The sequence below is a fragment of the Choristoneura fumiferana genome, chromosome 12 (genome assembly GCF_025370935.1).
Source record: "Choristoneura fumiferana chromosome 12, NRCan_CFum_1, whole genome shotgun sequence".
Taxonomy (NCBI): domain Eukaryota; kingdom Metazoa; phylum Arthropoda; class Insecta; order Lepidoptera; family Tortricidae; genus Choristoneura; species Choristoneura fumiferana.
In genome coordinates this window covers 15,045,984-15,069,815 of record NC_133483.1, presented here as the reverse complement: position 1 = coordinate 15,069,815, position 23,832 = coordinate 15,045,984, and the positions used below count along the sequence as shown (strand labels likewise).

The 23,832-nt window shown below is 36.8% G+C and overlaps 2 protein-coding genes across 2 annotated transcripts; both read left to right on the top strand.

The window, feature by feature from the left end:
• Positions 1-1,818: 1,818 nt before the first annotated feature.
• LOC141433720 (uncharacterized) lies at positions 1,819-12,289 on the top strand. The gene is made up of 9 exons (XM_074095814.1): positions 1,819-1,916; positions 2,739-2,894; positions 3,539-3,705; positions 4,603-4,665; positions 5,250-5,259; positions 5,436-5,627; positions 10,591-10,743; positions 11,397-11,563; positions 12,135-12,289. The coding sequence occupies exons 1-9, from the start codon at positions 1,839-1,841 to the stop codon at positions 12,199-12,201; spliced, it is 1,053 nt and encodes a 350-aa protein (XP_073951915.1). The 5' UTR covers positions 1,819-1,838; the 3' UTR covers positions 12,202-12,289.
• A 9,593-nt stretch (positions 12,290-21,882) lies between these two features.
• On the top strand, positions 21,883-23,055 carry LOC141433465 (uncharacterized). Its single transcript, XM_074095516.1, has 4 exons — positions 21,883-21,930; positions 22,173-22,532; positions 22,606-22,772; positions 22,879-23,055. Exons 1-4 carry the CDS (start codon positions 21,919-21,921, stop codon positions 22,940-22,942), a joined length of 603 nt encoding a protein of 200 aa, XP_073951617.1. The 5' UTR covers positions 21,883-21,918; the 3' UTR covers positions 22,943-23,055.
• The last annotated feature ends 777 nt before the right edge of the window (positions 23,056-23,832 follow it).

Sequence of the window (23,832 nt, the reverse complement as noted above, 5' to 3'; positions counted from 1 at the left end):
GCTGTCTGTACTTGCATTATAATCCAAGTTACTTATAGGCTTGTAATAAGTTTTGCTAAGAATTTAATTTTTAATCCAAACTTTTTTGTTGACTGTACTTGTATTGTCATCCAATCAACATATTTATGACACATTTGCAAAATTTTGTATTGACCAATAATAAAATGAAATGAAGTAAAAAGCTAGTAAAAAGCTTAAATTTTTCGTTTGTTATAAAAATACGCTAGGCATCAACAGAACAGTCAAAGCCCCTTGTATGGCAAATAAGGTTTCACGCTTCCTTCTCCAAAACAAAATCTATAAATAAGTAGGTATGCACTAGGCCCAAGTGAGAATTACGGGTCTAATCCTCAAATTCAAAAGAATGCCTCTACTCGGATGTAGGACGTGTATTATGCCAGCGACGATGATAAAGATCTTATTCTAAATAAATCATTTTCAGTGCCCTTAGTGTAAGTTTTCGTTACAAAATACGTCTCGATCGCGTTCGCGTTAAAATCTCAATTTGTATGGAAACACGAACATCGCAAACGTTCCGCTAGAGGCGCTGTTCGTCTTTGCATACAAATTGAGATTTTAACGTGAATGCGATCGAGACGTATTTTGTAGAGAAATTTTTCATTCCGCGGAAAGTGCGTGAAGCCATCGAGATTAGTCGTCGGCCGAATTTCAACCGGGATTGTGGTTGGACGGTACCTCCGAGTTGGAAAACGGTGTTAAATACTCGTGCTGCGTCATCGGTGTGTGTGAACGTACCTTTACAGAGCGATGTTGTTAGTGTTGTGTGCTACCCTACATTTGACAGTTGTAATGATGATGAAAACGCGGGTAGTTGTGTGCCGGTGTCAGTTTCGTCGGGTAGTCGCGCGAGCAGAGCGGCGGCGCGCAGTGCGCGTGTTGCAGCAGCCGCTGAGTCGCGTTGCTCCGAAGACGAAGGGCTACGGATTAGCCCGAAACATGTCGAGCTAAACTCGATTTAAGACGTGAGTTATCCGGGTCATTATATTAATTATATCATAATTATGTATTGTGATTGGTTATTTGGAGTCTTCTAGTATTTTTTATTTCAACTCCTAATTTGTTACTTTTACGGTCATTCCGTAAAACCATATCGAAAATACAAACTGAGACATGGATACACAGAAAAACCAGAAAAAGAGACCAGCGCTGGAAATCGAACCCAGGTCCTCAGCATTCCATGCTGAGTGCACGTGCGTGTGTATGTGGTATGGCAATAAAATTAGTAATAGACTTAATCATAACAGGCTTACTCAGCAAAATCAGTACCTAAGTATTTTAAGAAAATTTTAAAAACAGTGAAATTGTAAAACTTAAACTATCTTCTGCATTTTGTTTGTTATTTTATAAAAAAAAGCAAAACTTCTCATGAGCATGAAAAAAAAAATTTTCGTTGAAATAAAATAATTTATGATAATTTAAAAAATTATGCAGCGAAAATTCAGACCGTAGCTACGACGAATAAAGGGAATAAGTACTGCAACAATAAAGATAAGTAACTTCTACAAACATTGTCAAGACAAGAGGTGACAGCAATTTCGTCTCAAGCGCAATTATTATACCTCTGAAATAGCGTGTAATTAATTACCGTCTCTTACAAGTTTATTAATAAAAAAAAGTAGTTGACACCTAAAGCGCAATACAATGTAACACTGAGCTAAATAATGTGGGTATGTAAATTAGGCTTGCAAATTTTGACTTACGAAATTATTAAGAATGTGTATTTAGTGCTTGTACTAAACGTCGAATTCTTGAACCAATAATGGAGTGAAATTAAATTGCCCCCGGTTATTACGGGTATTATAAAAGAAGCTGGTTTAATGGACATGCATCAGTACACAGCTGAACTTCGTTTCATAAGGATATCTACTGAAAAAATTAAAACGATGAATCTGAAGGTAACATCAATTCAATCGAAAATAACAGAAGTGCAAAATATTTAATATACTAAAAAATTATAATAAATATAACGGTAACGGTAACGTTTCGTATGTGCTCTGCCTACCCCATTTGGGAATACAGGCGTGATGTTTCTGTGTGTGTGTGTGTGTGTGTGTGTGCAAAAGATTTGTGAGATTATATCGGTGTATCATAGTATTATTTACTTACAATGTTTCTTCTATGCTTGTAAATATAAGTATTGAAGTTAGCTGCCAGTTTTTTAACAAGTGAAATTTGAAATTCGCCCACTCAAAGTAGTCGGATTGATTTAAAATTTGATGTGCATGTGTGAATTTGATAACAATGCACGTAGGTATGGTTAAAAAATATTAGCCCGAAAACGTTAATTAAAAATGTAATAAAATTATTTTTCAGTGTAAATATCTGATTGATAAAGTGCAATTTAATGCCTGGTATTTATAGTATTAAGCCTGATAAATCTCAAAAACATATTCAAACGCAAAATGATGAAATCGAATCGTCAGAGATAGGAGCACTCTCAAAGGCACATGTGCACCCAATCTTAGATTTTTCGGTGTCCAACCCTTACCAGCTCATTGTATGGATCATCGCTTCTCATGACATGGAACGTGTTCTCTTACTCGATATGTTTATTTACCTCGACATTTTGATATTTGATATTGGTTCAGCATACCTATTTACAAATCCACTGCAATGTTTACAATACAATAAAGCACATAGAGCTGAAATAAGTAGGAAAATGAACCATGGTTGTCGGTTAGTTAATAAAGACTCTGTGTTGCTAACTTGACTTTCAGATCGTCTGTGTGTTTGCCCTCATCGCGGTGGCTTCCGCACAGCATGGCCACAAGCACGGACACGCGACTTCCTCGCAGTACGTCAAAAAACACGACGGCCACGCCGAGGAAGTGGTCATCACCGACAAACACGGCCACAAGCATGTTGACTACTACGTGAGTACAGACACCATTCATTCAACGGAGCCAGACAACAAGTATCATTTAATGTTACTGTGTCTATTGAAACGTACCTTACCACTTTGAGAGTTTTGGTTTGGGCTTAATTTGTTTATCTTTGCTTGCTGCCAAATATGATTTATCATTCGCAAACACAGAAATGCAAGCGTTTTCATCCTAGTTTGTACACTGGTAACCAGTGCATGTTAAACTTGCTTGAATTATAATCTCAAGAAAGACAATTTAATATTTCACCGCTAGCTTATGCATTTTGTAAGCTCCTGTAATGTTGCCTTTATGAACAAATAAAAAATATCCCTTGTACAAAGACTAAGTGTGCACGGGTGACACTTTAAGAAAAAAAGAAAGATTTTTTTTTGGAAAAAAGGTTTTTTTTTGGTTCGATCATTACCATCACCTACATGATATACTTTGTCACGGTGACACTGACACCATGACAAAATGTCACCCGTGTGCACCTAGTCTTACTTACTATTTGGTCGACTACGGACTGACCTACTTTTTTAGTTCTACCAATAATAGATAATAAGTAACCAGTGCATCCTACGCGACTAGACCACTTGGCCCTAATTTTTTGGCTACTTTTTGGTAATTCCTACAATTTAATGGTTTTTTTCTAGACTCCCCCCAAATACGAGTTCGGGTACAAAGTAGACGATGACCACACCGGCGACCATAAAGCTCAGGAGGAACACCGCGACGGAGACGTCGTCAAGGGGTCTTACTCTCTGCACGAGCCCGACGGTTCCGTCAGACACGTAGAATACCAAAGCGATCATCACTCTGGGTGAGTTTCTGAGTTTAAAGCCACGTGGAAAAATATTTAATATTTTAATGTTTATTTGGGTACAAACGGTACAATATGGCTGATTACAAATAAAAACTTAGCTAATACACCAACCAGTAAAATTACCACAGATTAATATTACATATTACTAACCTTAGGAATAAAGTAATAATTAATAAAGTAAAGTAATAATTTAAAAATGTGACATTACTTTAAAAGACTATGGATACCTATATAGGCAGAAAACTAACATGAACATGCGAATGTGTAACATATATAATAACTAAGTAACAATTTGATCCCTAACTAGGGACGTAAACTCTTGGAGACATGTGTTAAATATATCAACTTCAGAAAAACTGAAATTATACATTTTGCAAACTCTGTTAACAAAAGAATTTCTAACATATTTAGGACACACTAAAATTACACTAAGTACCTAATAATGTAATAATCAATAGATATATTTGACGATACCTATAATAAACGAAATCGTCGTCCTTGGAAGCTGTATAACGGTGAACGCGTACTTATAATCTCTTGCAGCAAATACAAAGAATCTTGTTGAAAGCGAAGAGCCTGGCTTAAATTTGACAGTTCTGTACACTTTGGTACAATTAAACCACACTTAAAACTAAACTTTGATTGAATTTCCCGCTGCTTTACCGATAGGGATAATGTATCAAACCCAAGTATGGTTGTTGGACAATTGTGACTTGTTTTGGTTCTTTTAATCTGGTTTAAAATGCAGGTGCATTCTCCTTTACGTATGATACACCTAATCTTTTTTTACGTGACAAAGGCAATCCACGGAATAAGAATTATCCCATACTTTTTGACAAGTTTCATTTATTTACTTAAAATTATCAGGTTCTAATGCATATTTTCTTGTTTCAGATTCCATGCCAATGTCAAGCATGAGACCCACCACATAATTCCCGAACATCATCATCATCATTAGCTCAAAAGTTAACAGAAATGTGATATGCTTTCTACCTTGTTTCGATTATTGTTGATTTATTGTTGATTATTTCTACTCTTTTTCTTTATTGTAAATAAAACTGTATTATAAAAATGTTCTTAATTTTATCTTTTATTTCTTTATTTTACGGTCGTTGTTGTTTTTGTTTTAGAGATTCTGCCTTTAAACCATGAACTTATTATTGTTAAATATATGATATATCCTTTTACAATCAACCTTACAAACTGTGTAGCATAGGATGTCAAACAACACCCAAATAACCAAAGAAGATAATAAGTATAATTATCAAAAAAATCTAAAATAATATAGCTTTCTTATTTTAACAACTGACTTCTAAATCAGATCCTAACCCTGAAGTGAGACCGTAGTAGTCTTTTTTTTGGATTCCGTACCCTGAAAGTGACAAAGAGAAACCTATTAATCAGTAATTAGTCATTTATTTGCTTAAACATGGTATACAGAAGATAATTTGCGGACAATTTAGAGTGCTACGTGTTTTGACACAATGGCATGCAATTTTCTCATTTATTATGTCTGGTGGCTTTTTACTATGTGTGCTAAGTCCGATAAATGTAACTGCTGTACTTAAAGACATCAATTTACATACCAACATATATTTATTAACATATGTTTTACTTGGCCTAATTATAAAATACTTCACGGAAATGAGATCAATAAATAGAGGGAACATTTTTTAGGCAACCAGGATAGTAAAAGAAGCGTAAGGTTAGTATGTGCCCTTCTGCAGATTACCATGATGGCGAATGAGCCCGGGAAGCGGAAACCACCTAGACGTAAGATGTCTTGGCTCCGTAATATCAGGGAGTGGACAGGGATTAAGACCATCAAGCAACTGTTCAGATTGGCGCTTGATAAGAAAATAAAACAAGGAGCTGACTGCCGCCCTTCAGTAATGGAGTGGCACTTGAAGAAGAATATGGTTAGTAAGTGCGTCTCTACAGTAACTTCTCGCAGTTAGCTTAAACAACCTTAGTCATACCATAGTAAAAGAGAAGTAAGTCCACTCCGACCCTTTAGGAGAATTAACTGCCTACTCCGGCGCGGACGCTTAGGGTTGTCGACGTCTATTTTAGATTAATTACCTACCGGTAAATAATTTTAGTACGACAGTCAACTTAAAATTGTCTAATGCCTGTGTCTAGAGAAACCAGACAGATTCTATGCCGTTATATTATTATTCTTATACTAAATTTAAAACTATTATTTTTAAATTCGCCGGAGTGGTGATAGCGAGTGTATACATACTACCTACTCATGTTTACCTACACATAATACTATAACTAGGTATATTGTTTGTAGGTAAGTAGTTATCTGTTATTTTTTATGTGTCCTTGCACGGAACTATTACACTACATTTATATACCACTAATTAACAACAGCTATACCTAATACGTTTTATCGAAAACGATAATATCGAATATTCAATACTAATACTTTCTCTTGGAGTAATTTCACTTCATCGATTAGTCATTACATATTAAAACAATTATTAGAACAACAATCGGTGATTTAAAAATACTCATTCTAATCATTCCAGGTAATGAATATTTGACGAAATTAAAAAATATGAAACCTTGACTTTTAAATGACATTCGATTAAAAGTATGTCGACATTTCAAGAGTAAACTCTAAAATTGAAACGTACGGCACCGACGGCAGCGCAGCTAAAGAAAACTTAATCCTCCTTAAATTACCAGTGTGTGCGTGCGGCGGGTGCATGCGTACCGGCGCCAACCAGCGCGCACACGTTTAAGCCGCGCGATGTACTTCTGTTCGTAGTGTAGTGCACCTACTTGTCCTCTTTTACTATGGTCATACTTGGCATTACTAACGTCATATAGAAAAATTAGACTTTACAATTAAGTTGTTACTGCGCCACGCCACTGATTAAATCATAATTAAATTGACTGATCCCACCGTTATTTTGCAGAAGTCTATGCAATGAAATACAGCCTAAGCAGCTAAATCTGTGCGATACATAAAATGTTACTATGCAGAACCTGCCTCAAAATTAAATAATTACAACTTTTCATCTTTCTTTACAACCCAAACGTTAATGAGACATCAAAATATTAATCTGGTCAAACTAAAAGTTAAAATAAAACACGTGGGAGTATTAAATGCATAAAAATGCAAATTACGCTCTACAATGTACTCAATTGTGCTCGTATTTAAAATCCAAGGACAACTGAATACGTAATACAATTCCAGTTGCGCAGGTTATGGACGTAATTAACGAGACAGGTTAAGCAGTTCATTCACACAACGTTTGAACATAATCAATTGAGCCGTTACACCAATAAAATGTGTCGATTTGACAATGAAAAATGTCTGTAGAAAAATATATGAAAATATCCAAATCATCTCTGTCTGAAACTATGCTCCTGATGATCCAATGGATATGCGTATGTTTCATTATTTATATGAATAAATAAACATAAAGTTTACAAAGAAAATATACAAAGAAGCAATTAAAAATCATTCCCGGTTCATTTAATTTTGTCGCTACGTCACTTAGGTAATACCTATAACCAGAGGCACGAAGCACTAAACATCTCATGTTCACTTCACAGCATGGAATCTGAAGCAGACCATCCTCCAAGATTTTTGTTTTTTATCGGTAAAAACAATGTGCTTCTAGTATTTTTTCACAGTTGTAAGAACTCTTAGTTACACTATGGAATAGTTAAAGTGAGAAAAGTTTATAGGTAGAGTCATTCACGATGACGCGTACCGTAGCTCTTATTACAATGTCATTAATGTCTAATTTTGACAAAATCACGCGTCTTCGTGGATGGCACTAGGTATACCCATGTTACAATTTTTAATGACAATGATTTGAACTTAGATGAATGATTGGTCTCGCGCGCTCGCTCGACTAGATACCACCGGCGTACTTGTCAAATGCGCAACAAATAGTACGCCGAAATCGGCGTACCTGAGCCCGAGGCGAGTCAGTCGCGTTGCAAACTGTGCGTAATGTGCATGTCCCGAATTTTTGTTAAATTTTGGTCATAAACCGAAGTAAAATGCCAGTTTTCGCAGTGAAACTGTTTAAAAATAATACTACAAGAAATAACAAGGACACTGGGATCACATACCATCAGTAAATATCGTATAATTTCGAAATTACAAAATAAAATAACATGAACCCTAAACGCCATTCTGTGTTGCCGCGTACACAAGAATCAAATTCCCCGTGGTTGATTTTAATAAACTGAATTTTATTGTTATCAACATTAAATGATAATAAATTTTTATAACTTATTTTATTTAAGTATCCAACGTAATTATTATATATACATAACCTAGTTCTATATTATTTAATGTTTATCTTTGTGATATTATACACTGAAGGTGTATAAATTGTTACCCGACACTATTTAATTAAGGGGTGAATGTGTCTTAAAATTAAAAATGTTTTTCGTCTTCCCAGTCAAAAGCCCGATCAGCTGATTTACTTAGGTATTACGGGAAACGAAAAAAAATATTTTCGTATTTCTACCCATTTTCCTGAAATGTTAACTTTTTACCCGACTGCCCGAAGGAGGGTTATGTTTTTCAAGCGTATGTATGTAAGTATGTATGTATGCATGTACCTATGTATGTATATTTTGTAAACAATTATTTTTATTTTAGTCTTAATTAACCTGTACATTATATTAGGTTTAACTATAGGTGCAACGTGTTAAGTACGCAAAACTTCTTAGTTGGTGACTCAGTCCATGAATTTTCAGTTATAATTTGTAAATATTGAATGTCCTTAAATATATATATTTTTTAATTAAAAGTGAGGCCTGATCATTGATATACCTACATCATACCTACCATTTTTTTAAAGAATAAACCTACGCCTAACCTATACACAAACATTAATACATTCACTCTTAATTACTTCTTAATTTCTAAGTATTTCCCAAGATACATTTTTAAAACCAGTAACTTAATAGACCACAGAATAATTTATTTTCCCAATAATTCGGGTAACAGTAGAGCAGCTGGCAACACAATTCGTCACGCACACTAGCATCCTTGCAAATTGTCTTACACCGTTCTTACGCACACTACAATATTGAGTTGCCGCATTCACGAACGTTTTGTTTTTAGTTAGCGCGGTATCTAGTCGAGCGAGCGCGCGAGACCAATCATTCATCTAAGGATTTGAATATTGAATATTGTTTTTTTCTCAAAAATGGTATGAAATGTTGCCATTACGTCATCAAAAACGTCTACTAGTTGCTAGTGTCCAGGAAGTAATTTCGAACTGTCCAGGAAGTAAGTATGAAATATACGACCATTTCCCGTTTATGTTACCAAACGAGAGTACTACAAGCTTAAATATTTTTTTAAATAATGACATCAAACTATGCAATAATTTGAATGAATTGGTGTCAAGTGTCCCATGATATTTATTAATTTTATTAATTAAAATTTTGCATGCATTCATGTCATGAATGCATATTCCGAATACAAAACTGACATGAAAATTTGTACCAACGGTATGTTTTAGCAAAATAAATGAATGTAATGAAGTAGGAAAATACGGATAGGAGGGAGGAAATAGGTATTATAAAACTGAAAAGACGTGTGACTTAAAAGGACATCTTGCGGTCGCAAAATAGACCTTCCAGTGGGCGGAATGGTGAGCATGTTCTCTGTTCATTGCGCGGCCGAGACGCTCCCCATACCGTGGTTACACACACGCAATGAACAGAGGCAACGCTCGTCGCACCGCTGCCCGCTGGCGTCCATTTTACGGCTTAAGAGCTTGTTCCCACTTGTCGGATGTCGGGCCCGGATTTTAATCGGATGTTCTAGTAACAAACTATTTTATATGAAGCTATTCACACTTGTCCGACACGATTATCTATAGAAATAACCGACATCCGCCACGAAACGGATCCGACTCCCGGCAAGTGGGAACGGGCTCTAAATTGAATAGAATCGTAACCTGTGCTACTTATTCACAGAAAATATGATTGAGGGATAACGATGCAATAGCTTTACAGGACGATCATTAACACTTAAGCCACTTACAGGATAAAATAAACCTAGATTTAGTGTTTAAGTTACAAAATCTAAACTGTCAAGTTTAAACCAGGTTTGGTTGATTGCACTGGTGTGCTTGCAACCGTACGCACAATGACGTCGCGTAGTTTTACCGATTTAACTTTGCTGATTTCAGTATCTGGATCTTTTTAGTTAATCTGAGATTTATCTTAAATTTCACAATTATGAACACCTAATCAATGTTTTAAATAAATAAGTATACGTCTTTTTGTTTAGGTAGCTCTTACACCGAGATATATTTCTTGGAGACATGAACTGCAGGGATCACTGATATCATCAACATTGTGCGTACTGTACACAACCGTTAATACAGTATTGAGAAGGTTTATATTTTTTTAACATGTATGGAAGCTTACGTGAGCTCACTGAACAAATGCATTACAAAATTATTACACATTCTCCCATTCGGTTATCGAATTGTTTTAATGACTTTTGTCAATAATGAAATCAATGTGGCCTAATTGTTCTCAGTATTATAAAAGACGTGGTATATTTTTTTAATTATATCAGTTACGAACTGAACTCAGTGTCTTAAAGACTGCTTTAATATATAAAAAATAATGTTTCTCAAGGTGACATTTTTAAAATTTTAATTTTTTTTTTTTTATTTGTGCTGATAATGTTTTTTTATGGAGCCTATTAGAGGCTAGGCCTCCCATTTTTCTTTTGTTTTAGTGAAGTTCTAAAAGTTTAACAACCAAAAAGCTCTATCCTTTTAAATTGATCTAATCACTCAAGAACTTGGCTAGCTTATACTTAGGAAAACCGTATTTGTAAACATTAAAGTTATCAAAATTCTATTTCTTTCTCAGGTGGCTTGCCTCGCTGCTCTGGCAATCACAGTGGCTGCTCAACACGACCACAAACATGCTCACTCCTCGCAGCACATTTCTCGGCATGATGGTCATGCCCAAGAGGTGACCATTCATGACGAGCATGGCCATAAAAAACACGTTGATTATTACGTAAGTTTTATCAACATTATACATAATTTATTCATCTGTTTATATAGATAGATAGATAGAATCATTATTCAAAACAGCATACAAAAATCAAAGTACAATAGAATATAATACAATAATACCTATTAACTTAAAACTAGCACCAAAATAAAAATAAAGTTCACTTACAATAAAGCATTTTATTCTTGTACGCGTGTAAATTGCAATAAAATTAGTGGACGGCTCGCACATATGCCTGTACTTACGCACTTTTATATTCATTGCCTATAAACTGTTGTTTTACGTTCGTCCTCAATATCCGGTACCTGCTCTTATCAGCTACACCGCTAAAATCCACATACCGTGCTATTCAGATTGCACAAAAATCCTTTAATTAAGCCGCAGCAACTTTTATCGAAGAAGACAGCCAGGCACTTTTTTTTATTAAGTTAACTTTCTGAGTCATCACTTTTAGTAATACCTATTTAATTCATGCAACAGGGTTAATCACTACTGACGTCAACATCATCATCATATCAGCCATAGGACATCCGTGTATCTCGTTGGTGGATGTCATACGTTGCGCATGCTGATCCGCGGTCTCCATCCGAGAACTTTTCGGCCCCAATGGACATCTTGCTCACTTAATTACCTAATTATTTTCTTTATTTTCCCAGGCTCATCCAGAATACAAGTTCGAGTACAAAGTGTCTGACCACCACACTGGCGACCACAAGACTCACAATGAGCATCGCGAAGGCGACCACGTCACGGGATTCTACTCCCTTCACGAGCCCGATGGCTCTGACAGGAATGTGCACTACCACAGCGACAAGCACACTGGGTAGGTACAAATTTTACGTTTTTCAACTCTGTGATGTCTGCTCGACACCTTTTCCAAACACTTCGATAACAAACTGTCAAATCCTTTATAAGACCATTTGTACACACAGTGTCAATCCATTAGTCATTTATCTACACTGCGATCCCGGTCCATGATCTCCAGAGTCAAGGATGTTCAAAACCCCATCAACCATTGGTTCGATAAACTAATGACTTATACACTCAGTCAAACGCCAATTCAAGTTGCAAACTTTAAGAGTTTCATTTACGAATTGGGTTGTGCTAAAGATTTCATCATTTGTATTCCTTAATATGACAAACACATATTACAGGATATTACAGAATTCATCTTTAAAATTACATTTGTATTTTACCACAAGCTTTACGGTGAAGGCCAACATCGTGGGAAATCTACACAAAACTGCGAAGCAATCCAATGGTGTGTGTGAAGTTCCCAATCCGCACTGGGCTCGCGCAGAAACTATAGCCAAAGCCCTCTCATTCTGAGAGGAGGCCTGTGCCCAGCACTGAAAGTATATGATAGATGATGTTGATGAATAATTTTGTTGCAGTTTCCATGCTGATGTCAAGCACAGCACCCATCACGTCGTGCCTGAGCATCATCACCATCATCATTAAAATGTGCATTGTTTTGTTAAACCCGTCATTCATTCATGTATCTAGAAATAAAATTGTTAATTTTGACCAATAAAATTGTTATAAAAATAACCATTTTCTCTTTTTTGAACATGTTGTGCATTTTAATTAAAATTATACATTCTACTAGAAGAACAACACTGTTCTCTAAGGATCTTTTATCACTCAATTTTAAGCCATCAAAATTATAATAAACAAGAGCGTTATCTTCATGCTACATACTAACTATCTTGTACTTCTATAATTTTAAAAGACTGTGTATGATCTATTTTATTATTTGTTTTTATTACACCTGGATAATTGTAATAGAATTATCGATTATCTATTACAACACTATGCAAATTATCCAGTTTTACAATAATTATACACACTTGACTAGCGACCCACCTAGCCCTACTCGGGTTCTACGGATTATGTTAAAGATTAACAAATTAAATAGAAATATTGGCTACGGAATGTAGATCGCAATTATGCTTAATGAGCCACCGGTATTTCGAAGCAGTTGCATGCATGAGGCAGGCTCACGGCTATGGGTAATCCCAGTCTATGTACATCTCATACCTAACAAAATATATCTAGAGTAAACAACCGTAAACCATTAAAAATGACAAAACAAATTAAATGTTATAAACATTGTAATCGTGAACAATACGGTGAACCAGTTTTGGTTCATATCGCTATTATCTGACGAATAGCACTTGGTTACTTCTGACGAATAAAATTACATTAAAAATTCTACAAGTTTGTATGGGACAGCGTGATTCCTTGGTCTACTCTATCTACTTCAAATCTTGCATAAACATTCTTTAACAGAATAGATGGAAGACGTGTTTCGTATTTTATTGAAATTCAGCCCCTAAAGGAGTTAAAAAGGGGTAGAGAGTTATTTTGGGGTTGATTTGCTTCAAAGTTGATATTTATTGCTTTTGATTTAAATTACACTTTATTTTGATATATAATAGTTATGTTTGAAAACTCAATCCGATTTTATTCAAAAAAGGGTTGAACTCACATAAAAGCTTGGTGCAATGCAAATAAAAGTCTTCAAAGTTTCATCTTCATTTTTACTCTGAGATCAATATTTTAGGAACTACAGGGTATGTAATGGCGAGACGAGAATTTAAATTTGTATGCGTTCTCGCTTCAGGAGAGATCAGCAACGTTATTAAATCATTGTTGTGAACACTAAATAATAAGTTTTAATAATGGTTTGTAATTTAAATTAGTACTTATTGTAAAATATTTCAATTTGTTTTATAACTAAACAATACTTTAAACACACAAAACACTTGAAACAGTAAGACAATATAAATAGCCATAATAAAACTGTGGAAATATTATTCTAAGAGGAGGCCCGTGCCAAGCAGAAAGATGTATGTAAGCCGAGATGATGTCAAATTTAAATAATTAAAAGTAAAGCATTCGAAACCCCAGGTATAGTTAAACATGTTAACTATGGTAGGTACCTACTAGCCGACTTGTATAGAGAGAATAGTAGCCCGAATTTAAAACAGTCAATTTTGTACTCTACTGGTTTTGGTTCTAGATTGCTCTTTCAGTGTTATGATTCAAAATTTTCACTAAAATATAACAAACATAATAAAGTAGATACCTACCTCGATAAGTTACTTACAGAAACTTTACCAAATTCTACCATCAACAATTGCTAGTAAATTTATGATGAAAGAGCAAGATTATGTGTACTTTACTTATCTACTAATTTTGCTCCTGAATGGGTGGACCGATTTGAATGCGTTTTTAGGGTTCCGGAGCCAAAATGGCAAAAGCGGAACCCTTATAGTTTCGCCATGTCTGTCTGTCTGTCTGACCGTCCGTCCGCGGTTTTGTTCAGGGACTATTGAAACGGAACAAGAGACACCTTGTACCGCTTCGTTCACAAATATATGAATAAATAAATAAATAAACATAAAATTAAATAACTACTGCAAAGTTCACAATGTATTAAATAAGCCTCTGCTGTTTACCATGTCTGGTCTCTATTATTCGGTTAATCGCTTATTTATTTACCTAAATGATCACATTAAAAGAAAGGGTGACTATATTTAATCACAAGTGAATACATGGATTCAAAAGAAATACAATATACTTGATGATAAAACAATAAAGCTCTTCGATTTTCACAGCCCCATACATTATTCAAACTTAGAAACTAACCTTCGCTTCCATTCATCTTACGGTGTTAATATGACTATCTCATTACAACCTTTATGAACTGTATTTCCTTCGCGTTCTAACACTTTCATTAATAAAAATGGGTAGTTCTCCTATTAGGCGCTGCCTCCCTAGTGATTCATATTGTAAATTTACTTTAAATGCATGGGATTTGGCCATAATCACAAACAAATTAAAAGCGAATAAAGAAGAATGTATCGTGCGTCTCATTGTCTGTCTCTTTTACATATGTTTAGAATCAACCCTTAGGTTAATTCTTCATTCATTATTCAGAGTCGTTCACCTGTCTCGCTCTTACTCTTACAAACTCTATTTCTTTCGCACTCTGGCGACTCCATTCAAGCTGCAATATTCTTCTTTATCGTTCGGAACTGACAGCCATATGTCTGTCTCGTTCTGACCTTCGCAAACTCTATTACTATCACACTCGAATGACTTAGTAAAACCGCGTAGTACTCCTGTTAGGTGATGCGTTCCTGGTGATTTATACTGAGAGAGATCCGGCTGGAAGCGCAAACATGGAGGCATATAGGGCCGAGAAAGTTGTAGTTCAAGTACTTGTATACTCCTTATGACTCCTATTATCCTGGTAGTTAGTGAGGTAGGAAATGCAGCTAGGTGCTTAGCTCGAGAGAGCGTTAAGCATAAGGAGATTGAGTTATATATATGTGACGTCGTGAAATGTAGGAATATATGTAAACGCCGGGATCGCGAGAGAAACCGTTGACTTTGTAATAATTCTTGTGGCAGGGGGCGCCGCGGTCGCATAGTATTACGCTATAGTATAAAGACTAGCTGTATGAAGAAGTGTAGAAATTAACTGTAACCCTTTAGGCGGTTCTGTCTCCCTGGTAGTCGAAGACACAGTTAGAGACACAGAAGCTTGAATTGTAGGAAACCCTTGGGCCACAGCTAGCTTGTAAATAGCTCGTGTGACAGGAAAAGCCATTACGGCCGTAGAATCCTTAGGTTTACGAAACACGGGAGGCATCGTTGTCTCTGGAGTAATAGGAAATATAACTGAAGTTCAAGTAGCTCGAAACTCGATGCTTAGAACGCCACGGCCTGTGTAATAGTCCGTACGCTAGGAGATGGCGGAGGAGGCTTAAGCGTTTCTGGCTCTCGGAACACATAGTATGAGACGTCGATATAGTAGGGAACGTATATGTGCGCGTAGACACCGCTGCCTCGTAACAATTCGCAATAGTATTAAGTCTAGCTGTTTGCCAAAGTGTAGGAGTTGCCTGTAACCCCTTAAACGCTTCTGTCTCCCTGGTAGTTGAAAGCGCGGTTGTAGGCGCAAGGGCGCGAAGTGTAGAAAACTCTCGGGTCGCTACTGTCCCAGTAATAGCTTGTATGATAGGAAACGCAGTTGCTCTAGTAAAAGCTCGGAGTTTACGAAACGCATGAGACACCGTTGTCTTTGAAAGAATAGGAAGTGTAGCTATTGGTCAAATAGCTCGAAACGTGATACTCTAAACGCCGCTGTCTCCGCAGTAGGACGAGCGCTAGGAAATGAAGGAATTTACTTAAGCTCTCCGGGACGCCGGAAACGCATAGCACGAAACGCCGTTGACGCAGCAGTAGTATGTATAACAGGAAGTGTAGGTGTACGCGCGGGAGGCGCTGCCACACGGAATCGCGCTGTAGTAGGAGTCTTAGCTGTGTACGTAAACGCCGGTATTACATAAAACCTCTTAAGCGGCTCTGTCTCCTTAGTAGCCTAAAACACAGGTATAGGCGCTGCAGTATGGATTGTAGGAAAACCTTGAACAGCAGCTGTAGTTTAAAACGCTTGTATGATAGGAAATGCAGTTGTTCCAGTAAAAGCTCGAAGTTTACGAAACGCATGAGACACCGTTGTCTATGAAAGAATAGGAAGTGTAGCTGTTGGTTAAGTAGCTCGAAACGCGATACTCGAAACGCCGCTGTCTCTGCAGTAGGACGAGTGCTAGGAAATGAAGGAATTTACTTAAGCTCTCCGGACGCCGGAACGCATAGCACGAAACGCCGTTGGCGCTGCAGTAGTATGTGTAACAGGAAGTGTAGGTATACGCGCGGAGGCGCTGCCGCACGGAATCGCGCAATAGTAGGAGTCTTAGCTGTGTACGTAAACACCGGTATTACATAATAGTAGATTATTGTCGTGGCCTGGAAGTAGGCAATTGCTGGCTGAGTATGAGTATTTAAACGGATGAGCTTGCGAGTCCGTTTAACTAATACGAAGCCAGCAATTGCTATTCCAGCCGAGACTAATATAAGCTTTTCTCAAAAATGGTGAATAATTCTGAAATAGAATAAACTTTTTCTCAAAATATATTGTAAAATTTAATTTTATTCCAATATTTTTCTTTGCTTTCCCGCCTTTTTCATTAAAAATAAACTGCAGGTGTATTTTTTCACCGAAAACACCACAAGCTATTTCAGACCCAATAGAAAAAGTCCGGAGTTCCAACAAAATATCTGATACCGGCCATTAGACTTGGCTGTATGTTATCGACTTGTGCCAATATTGCCATGGCCTTTTTAACTTTAAAAAAAATGTGACTGATTGCAGGCGCGCTAATTCATTATTGTCGAGCTAGCGCGCCTGCAATCGTTTTAACTTTTTAATTTTCGCTGACCATAAACTATGCACTTCACCTTCTGATATGTAAAGAATAATGTCAACTTTTACGGTCATTTTTGAGAAAACCTCTTAAGCGGCTCTGTCTCCTTAGTAACCTAAAACACAGGTGTAGGCGCAGTCGTATGAATTGTAGGAAAACCTTGAATAGCTACTGTAGTTGTAGACGCTTGGATGTTAGGAAGCGCAGTTGTAACCGTAGGAGCATAAAGCGCGCGAGATGCGCGAGACTTAGCTGAAGCGATATGCGGAAGGGCCCGAAATGCACGGAAACGAGGGAACGCAGGCGGCCGGAGGCGCAGCAATATTAAGAAAACTCTTAACGGCGCTGACGCCTTAGTAGCTGGGGAAACAGGAAGTGCTTATAGAGCAGGAAATGTAGGAGTGTTAGCAGTATTAGCAGGTGGGGTAGATGTAGTTATAGCAGGAATACACGCTGTCGCACAAAAAAACTATAAAAAGGGCTGCGGCTCGTAGGAACGGATAGTCAACTTTGGGTTCTTTCAAGTGCAGGTCGTTACGCTGCTGGGTAATTGATCTACATAGTAACTACGCGATTTTATTTGTATATAAGCTGGCGGGCTGGCAGTGTTAGGCCGATGTCGCTGGGGTTACCACGCGTTTTGTTTCGGTCTTTTCGCTGTTAGTTCTCCAGGCTTCATTTTTGTGTTGTGAATAGCTGGCGGGATGGTAGCGGAGCCGATGTCGCTAGGGGAGTACCCATGCGTTTTGTTTCGGTTCCTTTGCTATTAGCCCTCCAGTTTTCCTTATTCTGTGGGATCGGACCGTTTTATATTCGCTTGAAAGTAGGGACTGTACGGGACGAGGTTCCCGGCCTCTAAACCTGATACCTAACGGTGATATACGAAAGTTTAGAGGTATAACGTCCTTCGGGACGGGACGGAATTGAGGAGAACGATTCCGCGTCTGACTATAGTCGCCAACTCTGGCGGTCAGGCTATCTTCTCCCCGGCGCGTACCCGGGCACCGTGTATCCGCAGTGTCGGTGCACGTGAGTTCGGTGGTGCTGGACCCCCCTTTATATATGTATATATTCGCACAATTATCTCTCCGCCCTACTCCACTCGCATCCCTGACTTCGGTCGCGGGTGGGGTTATTACACATGGCGTAGGATTAGGAATAGGTACACTAGAGGATGCCACCTCGATCCCTTAGTTAGTTAGCTAGCAGTTTTCCCTGTCATTCCGGAAAACTTTGAACATTACACACCACGCAATTAAAAATAAATGTGAGGTGCTCGCCATCTCTAGTTTTGGGACGTAAGTATTACATTTTAGCCTAGGGCCTAGGTAGATCGATACAAGGTTAGGTTTGTTAGGGCATCTAGGTACGTTGAATAGGTTTGTGGTAGGGAAGGTATTTACTAGGCGGTATTTCATAGGTTTATAGGGCGTAAAACCAAACTTCATGAGTTTGGTAGGTTTTACCACTTTATTGTACTAGGAGACCAGAACTAGGCAAGGTCCGTTAGGTTTGATCGTACGTCGTCTAGGTTAACACGCGTTCGGTTTATAGGGCGTTGTAGGGAACTAACGGTTATCATTAGAAATTCGCCGGTGAATGTATGATGCTGCTGCTGGGGACTCGCTTGGGGATCGTTGTCTGACTGAACTGGCCATTCGGTCGGATAGTGATTCCTAGGGAGAGTACCGCACGGTGCGCGATTTTGCCTAATCTTAAGATTAGAATTAAGTCTAGATTTAAGGAGCGCTTAGGGACATCTAATACGAAAATAGAAAATTAATGATAAAATAATCTATTAAAGTTTCTATGTCTGATGTTGACACAATTATGGGATACCTACTGATAATTCCATTCAAAGAAAATTCTCGACATTTATGTGTTATATTTGGTCAAAGCTAGGCATGTAGCAAAGTTCTATTCTTGACAGGGGAACGCTATTCATGTACTGAGAGCCAGACTGAATTAATCATAAATGTATAAACTATCTGCTATCGACAGATTCTTACAAAACAATAATATAATTAATTGCAGTATTCTTAAAGTGAGTAACTCATATTGTGTTTAACTGTACAGACGGGAAGACCATTACCTCCATCCAATAGATATTAAGTTGGCTGGTATTCTATAGGTAGTGAATGAATACTACTTACCTGCAAATCTAACAATCTGCCTTTACTTGGTAAGATAAGAATACCCGATTTATTATCTACTAACCCGGTCTATAAACGGTGGGAGGTAAGGGGGGTTTATACATATAATATATATATTATTACTTTCTACATTAACCTCAAGCTTATATTAATCGTTGAAAGTGATGATGTAGATTATTTCTAAATAAATCCTATAATTCTTCATGAGTATTCAATCAATACAAATACAAGCTAAAGTAAGAATAAACCTAACACATAGTGCATTAATACATTATAGGAAAGGAAATATATTTCATCTACAAACAACTGGCAAGCATTATTGCTGGTGATTATATACTTTACCTAGATACAACATTTGAGCTTGCATTTGAGTCTAGAATCCCACCGCTGTGGAACTAACATAGCTAAAAATTAGAATTGATAGGCAGATGAGATTTGCTGTATACTATTAACTAATTAACCACTTCATAACCACGCAATTACCAAAATTATCAACTCTCAAGTCTTGAGCAGTAGGCTCCTCTCTCTCAGGGTGATCATATAAGGCGATAGGTAGTGTTATTAAATTAAATACTGTACCACCAATCTTCACCTTTCACTAAAAGTACCGTATGGGTTACCTAGGACGGACACAACGAAGGGTCTATCATTTTATTTAGGCACTAGACAACCACTAGACGATCACATGGCCAATTCACATCATCGCGCTATCATATAGTAGGTTTCAGACATCTCAGTAGGACTCATAAGCTCTAGTTATATAGGTAGGCTGTATATAGGTAGGTCATAGCTTGAGCTTAGGAGCTTTTGATTTAATTACCAGTTAGCTTCAGGAGGTTGAACTTTAGGTCGAACTTTGGGCTTTTAGTTTTGAGCTGGTAGAGTAGGTTAGCTGAGAGAGGAAAAAGCTTTATTGGGGGGTTTTGTTCAGGGACTATCAATGCTAGAAAGCTGTAATTTTGCACGGATATATATGTAAACTATGCCGAAAAAATGGTACAATAGAAAATTTAAAAAAAAAATTTTAGGGTACCTCCCATAGACGTAAAGTGGGAGTGATTTTTTTCTCATCCAACCCTATAGAGTGGGATATCGTTGGATAGGTCTTTTAAAACCATTTAAGGGGTTTGCACAGACGATTTTTCGATTCAGTGATTTTTTTGCGAAATATTCAACTTTAAAATGCAATTCTTCATTGCAAATCTAACGCCCCCCCCCCCCTTCTAAAATCTAAACCGGTGGGTGGAAAATTTTACAAAAATTCAGCATGTTAGTAAGTAAGTATATTGAACTTTCATGGAAAACTAAAACGGCTAAGTTTGCTTGAGAATTATTAGTAGTTTTACTCTTAAATTTAATAGCAGCCTAAGGAATAAAATATACCTAAACTTGAATGATTCCGTATAAAATACGAAATCCTTAAGAAAATATTACTTATTTTTTTCCTAATGGCATAATATAAAATTAACCATAAAAAGTTACATAAGCTACAAAAAAATAAAAAAACTGTCCAAAATAATAGACAGATAACATTAATACTCTCTCATTACTCGTTATACTCGTGAATTCATATTTCATAGTATTGACGCTTATAGTTAGTTACAGCTCACATCTATCGAGAAAATGTTGACTTATCGTGTTGTTTGCCGCCCAATCTACTGGAATTTATAATAAAAATATAATTCCTTGCTTAAAAAAAATATAAAAAAATGCCTCGTTTTAACAACCTCATGCCTAATTATGTTTAAATACACAATTCTGTCACAATGTCAAATTGTATGATATTTCAATATACGGGTAAGTATAGTATTTTTTTTAGGTCTTACTTACAAGTTAACCATAGTCGATGGCGCGTCCACATTAAATGCAGTGATAGTAGCGTCGTTACTAGTTCAATCTCGATCCTGCAGCTACAGCTATAATTTCTGCGCTTTGAGATTACGAGACAAGTAAACTCATTTTTTTTACTTTTTAATAGTTGAAATTGGTTGGTTCTTTATTAACCATTTTTATTGAATCGAAAATAGTTTCTACGGCTTTCTAATAGGAATTTATGTGCGAAATTACATTTTATATTTACCATGAGCTTTATGCTGATAGAATAACTTCCGGAAAACACACATACTTACGAATCAGTTTAATGATCTGCATAAATATTCTTAACGTATTTACTGGGAACTACAGCTTTAGAATTATTATGAAGAGATGAGACCTGTGCTAAGCGGAGCGACATATACGAAGTTTATTAAACAGGAGACGGTCATATTCTATCAGGATGACGTTCAAGATACATTTCAATGGCACTATCTATAACCCATAACGCATAACGCGTTTTGAGCACAGCCTAGTCAACTCTGGTTTGTCTATTTCCAACACCATTTTCTTTTCGTTTCATTTATCTCTTTGAATTGTGAATTTAAAATATTTATCTGTTTATTTGGTAAGTCTATTACTTTCGTTAATCAAGCAATTTAATCGAAACAAAATGCACAATTGGCCAAGAATGCATAACAGTATAATGAGATTTCGCCTTCGTTTGTTATGATATTTTTTGTACAAATGGTTTACGAAATGATTTCGGATTGGGCATGCTTTTGGTGCATTATGTTAACGACCCATAATCGGGAATGAAATCAATATGGTCGGGATCGTTATCGATAATATAAAAGAAGTGGATTTTAGTTAGTTGGTATCAGTTTACAGCTGAATATTGTCTCATTAGGACCACAGCGACCAAAACAACCATGTTTACTAAGGTAAAATTTGGGCAGTTTATTTCAATGTTTAATTTGATTACTCTGCAGTTTTTTTTTCTGAAAATAAGCATTACATTAGGAAAAATAGCCCTCCATTTAAGATTGCAGCGGACATTTTTGGATGTAAACTAAATTTAAATTTATTAACAAGCAAAATAATGTAACATTGAATTATCCGTTTAGATACATCAGATGGGTAAATAAAAAACAACTGTAAATGCTAATTTATTTGTACATTACAGGTGATATGCCTAGCTGCTCTAGCGGTTGTAACTACAGCTCAGTGGCATGAGCTTGGATTTGCTCACTCTTCTCAGCATATCAGCCGTCATGATGGCATACCACAAATAGCAACGATCCACCATCACGGACACGAGCATAACCACGAACATGGTCATGACCATGGACACGGACATGAACACAAGCACGAGCATAAACATGAGCACAAACACGAGCACACGCATCAGCCAGAACATAAACATGAGCACAAACATGAGCACAAGCCTGCGCACTCCTCACAGCACATATCCAAGCACGATGGTCACGCACAAGAAGTCACTATCAAGGATGAGCACGGTCACGAAAAGCACGTCGACTACTACGTAAGTGATAAGACATTAAAAAAAATCTGGCATAATTATGACCTATTCTAGCATATTTACGTTGTTTTTACAGACTCACCCCAAGTACGAATTCGAGTACAAAGTGGAGGACCACCACACCGGAGACCACAAGACACAGCATGAGCACCGTGACGGCGACGTCGTCAAGGGCTTCTACTCTCTGCATGAGCCGGATGGTTCTGTCAGGGATGTCCACTACCACGCAGACAAGAAAACTGGGTAAGATTCTTACTACCTGATGTTTAATTTTCATGAACCTACGCACAAATTATTTGTTTATTTTTTATCATAGGAACATTTGATTGACGAGTTATTCTTATTACAGTTTCCATGCTGAGGTTAAACACAGCACTCACCATATTGTACCTGAGCATCACCACCATCACTAAAATTAAATTTCGATTAATACTTTGTAATCACTTACAGTTGTTGTTATGTAATATGCATACTTGTTATTATTTGTTATATTTAAAGGTGTTATGAAATAAAGTTGTTAATAAAACGGTGTTTTTCAATGTATCATCTTTTATTTAGAGCAAGCAATATTCCATATTTCGAGTAGGTAGTTTTCTTACAAATCTTTCAAAATTCTACCATTTTTCCAATGAACTAAATTATCGTACCTATCTGTAATACTAGAATACCTACTAGAAATATTAGAATAGAATTATCTTGAACACCCAGTTCCAAATGTTAAATATTTTTCTAAATTTATTATCCCAAAATACAGCACCGTTCACAATGAGGGCTATCGCGTATGAATTCGCCACTAGAGGCACTAGTGTAGCGTGAGGTCTCCGAAATGTCAAATCTCATAGATTTTGGGTGAGCTACGCGGGTTTATTTATAATTAGAATAATTTCGGGAATCTGAAATTAATTATGGCAAATATGCGTTCCGGGGCAACGAATGTCTGTGTTTTGAGACAGTTTTGTCTTTCGGAAACCTTTGTCCTCCCTTTTTTCCGAACTAAACGGGGACTATGCAATACTGTGGCATGCTCGATATTTTTAAAGTACGGTTTTAAGGTGTATTAAATTATGATTTTTATCTAAACATTGTTTTCACGTCCGTAATAACAGACTTTGAAAGCCATACTTAAAAACCTCACGTAACAGTGCGCCATCTAGTGAGACAAAAAACGATAGCCCTCATTCACATGCATAACAGATATATTTAAGACACATGTCTATTTTTGGAACAGAATGACATAACTGTTAAATTTATTTATGTTAATCAGTCTGTAAGTCAAGGACATTAACTCGCTCAATATGGTGCA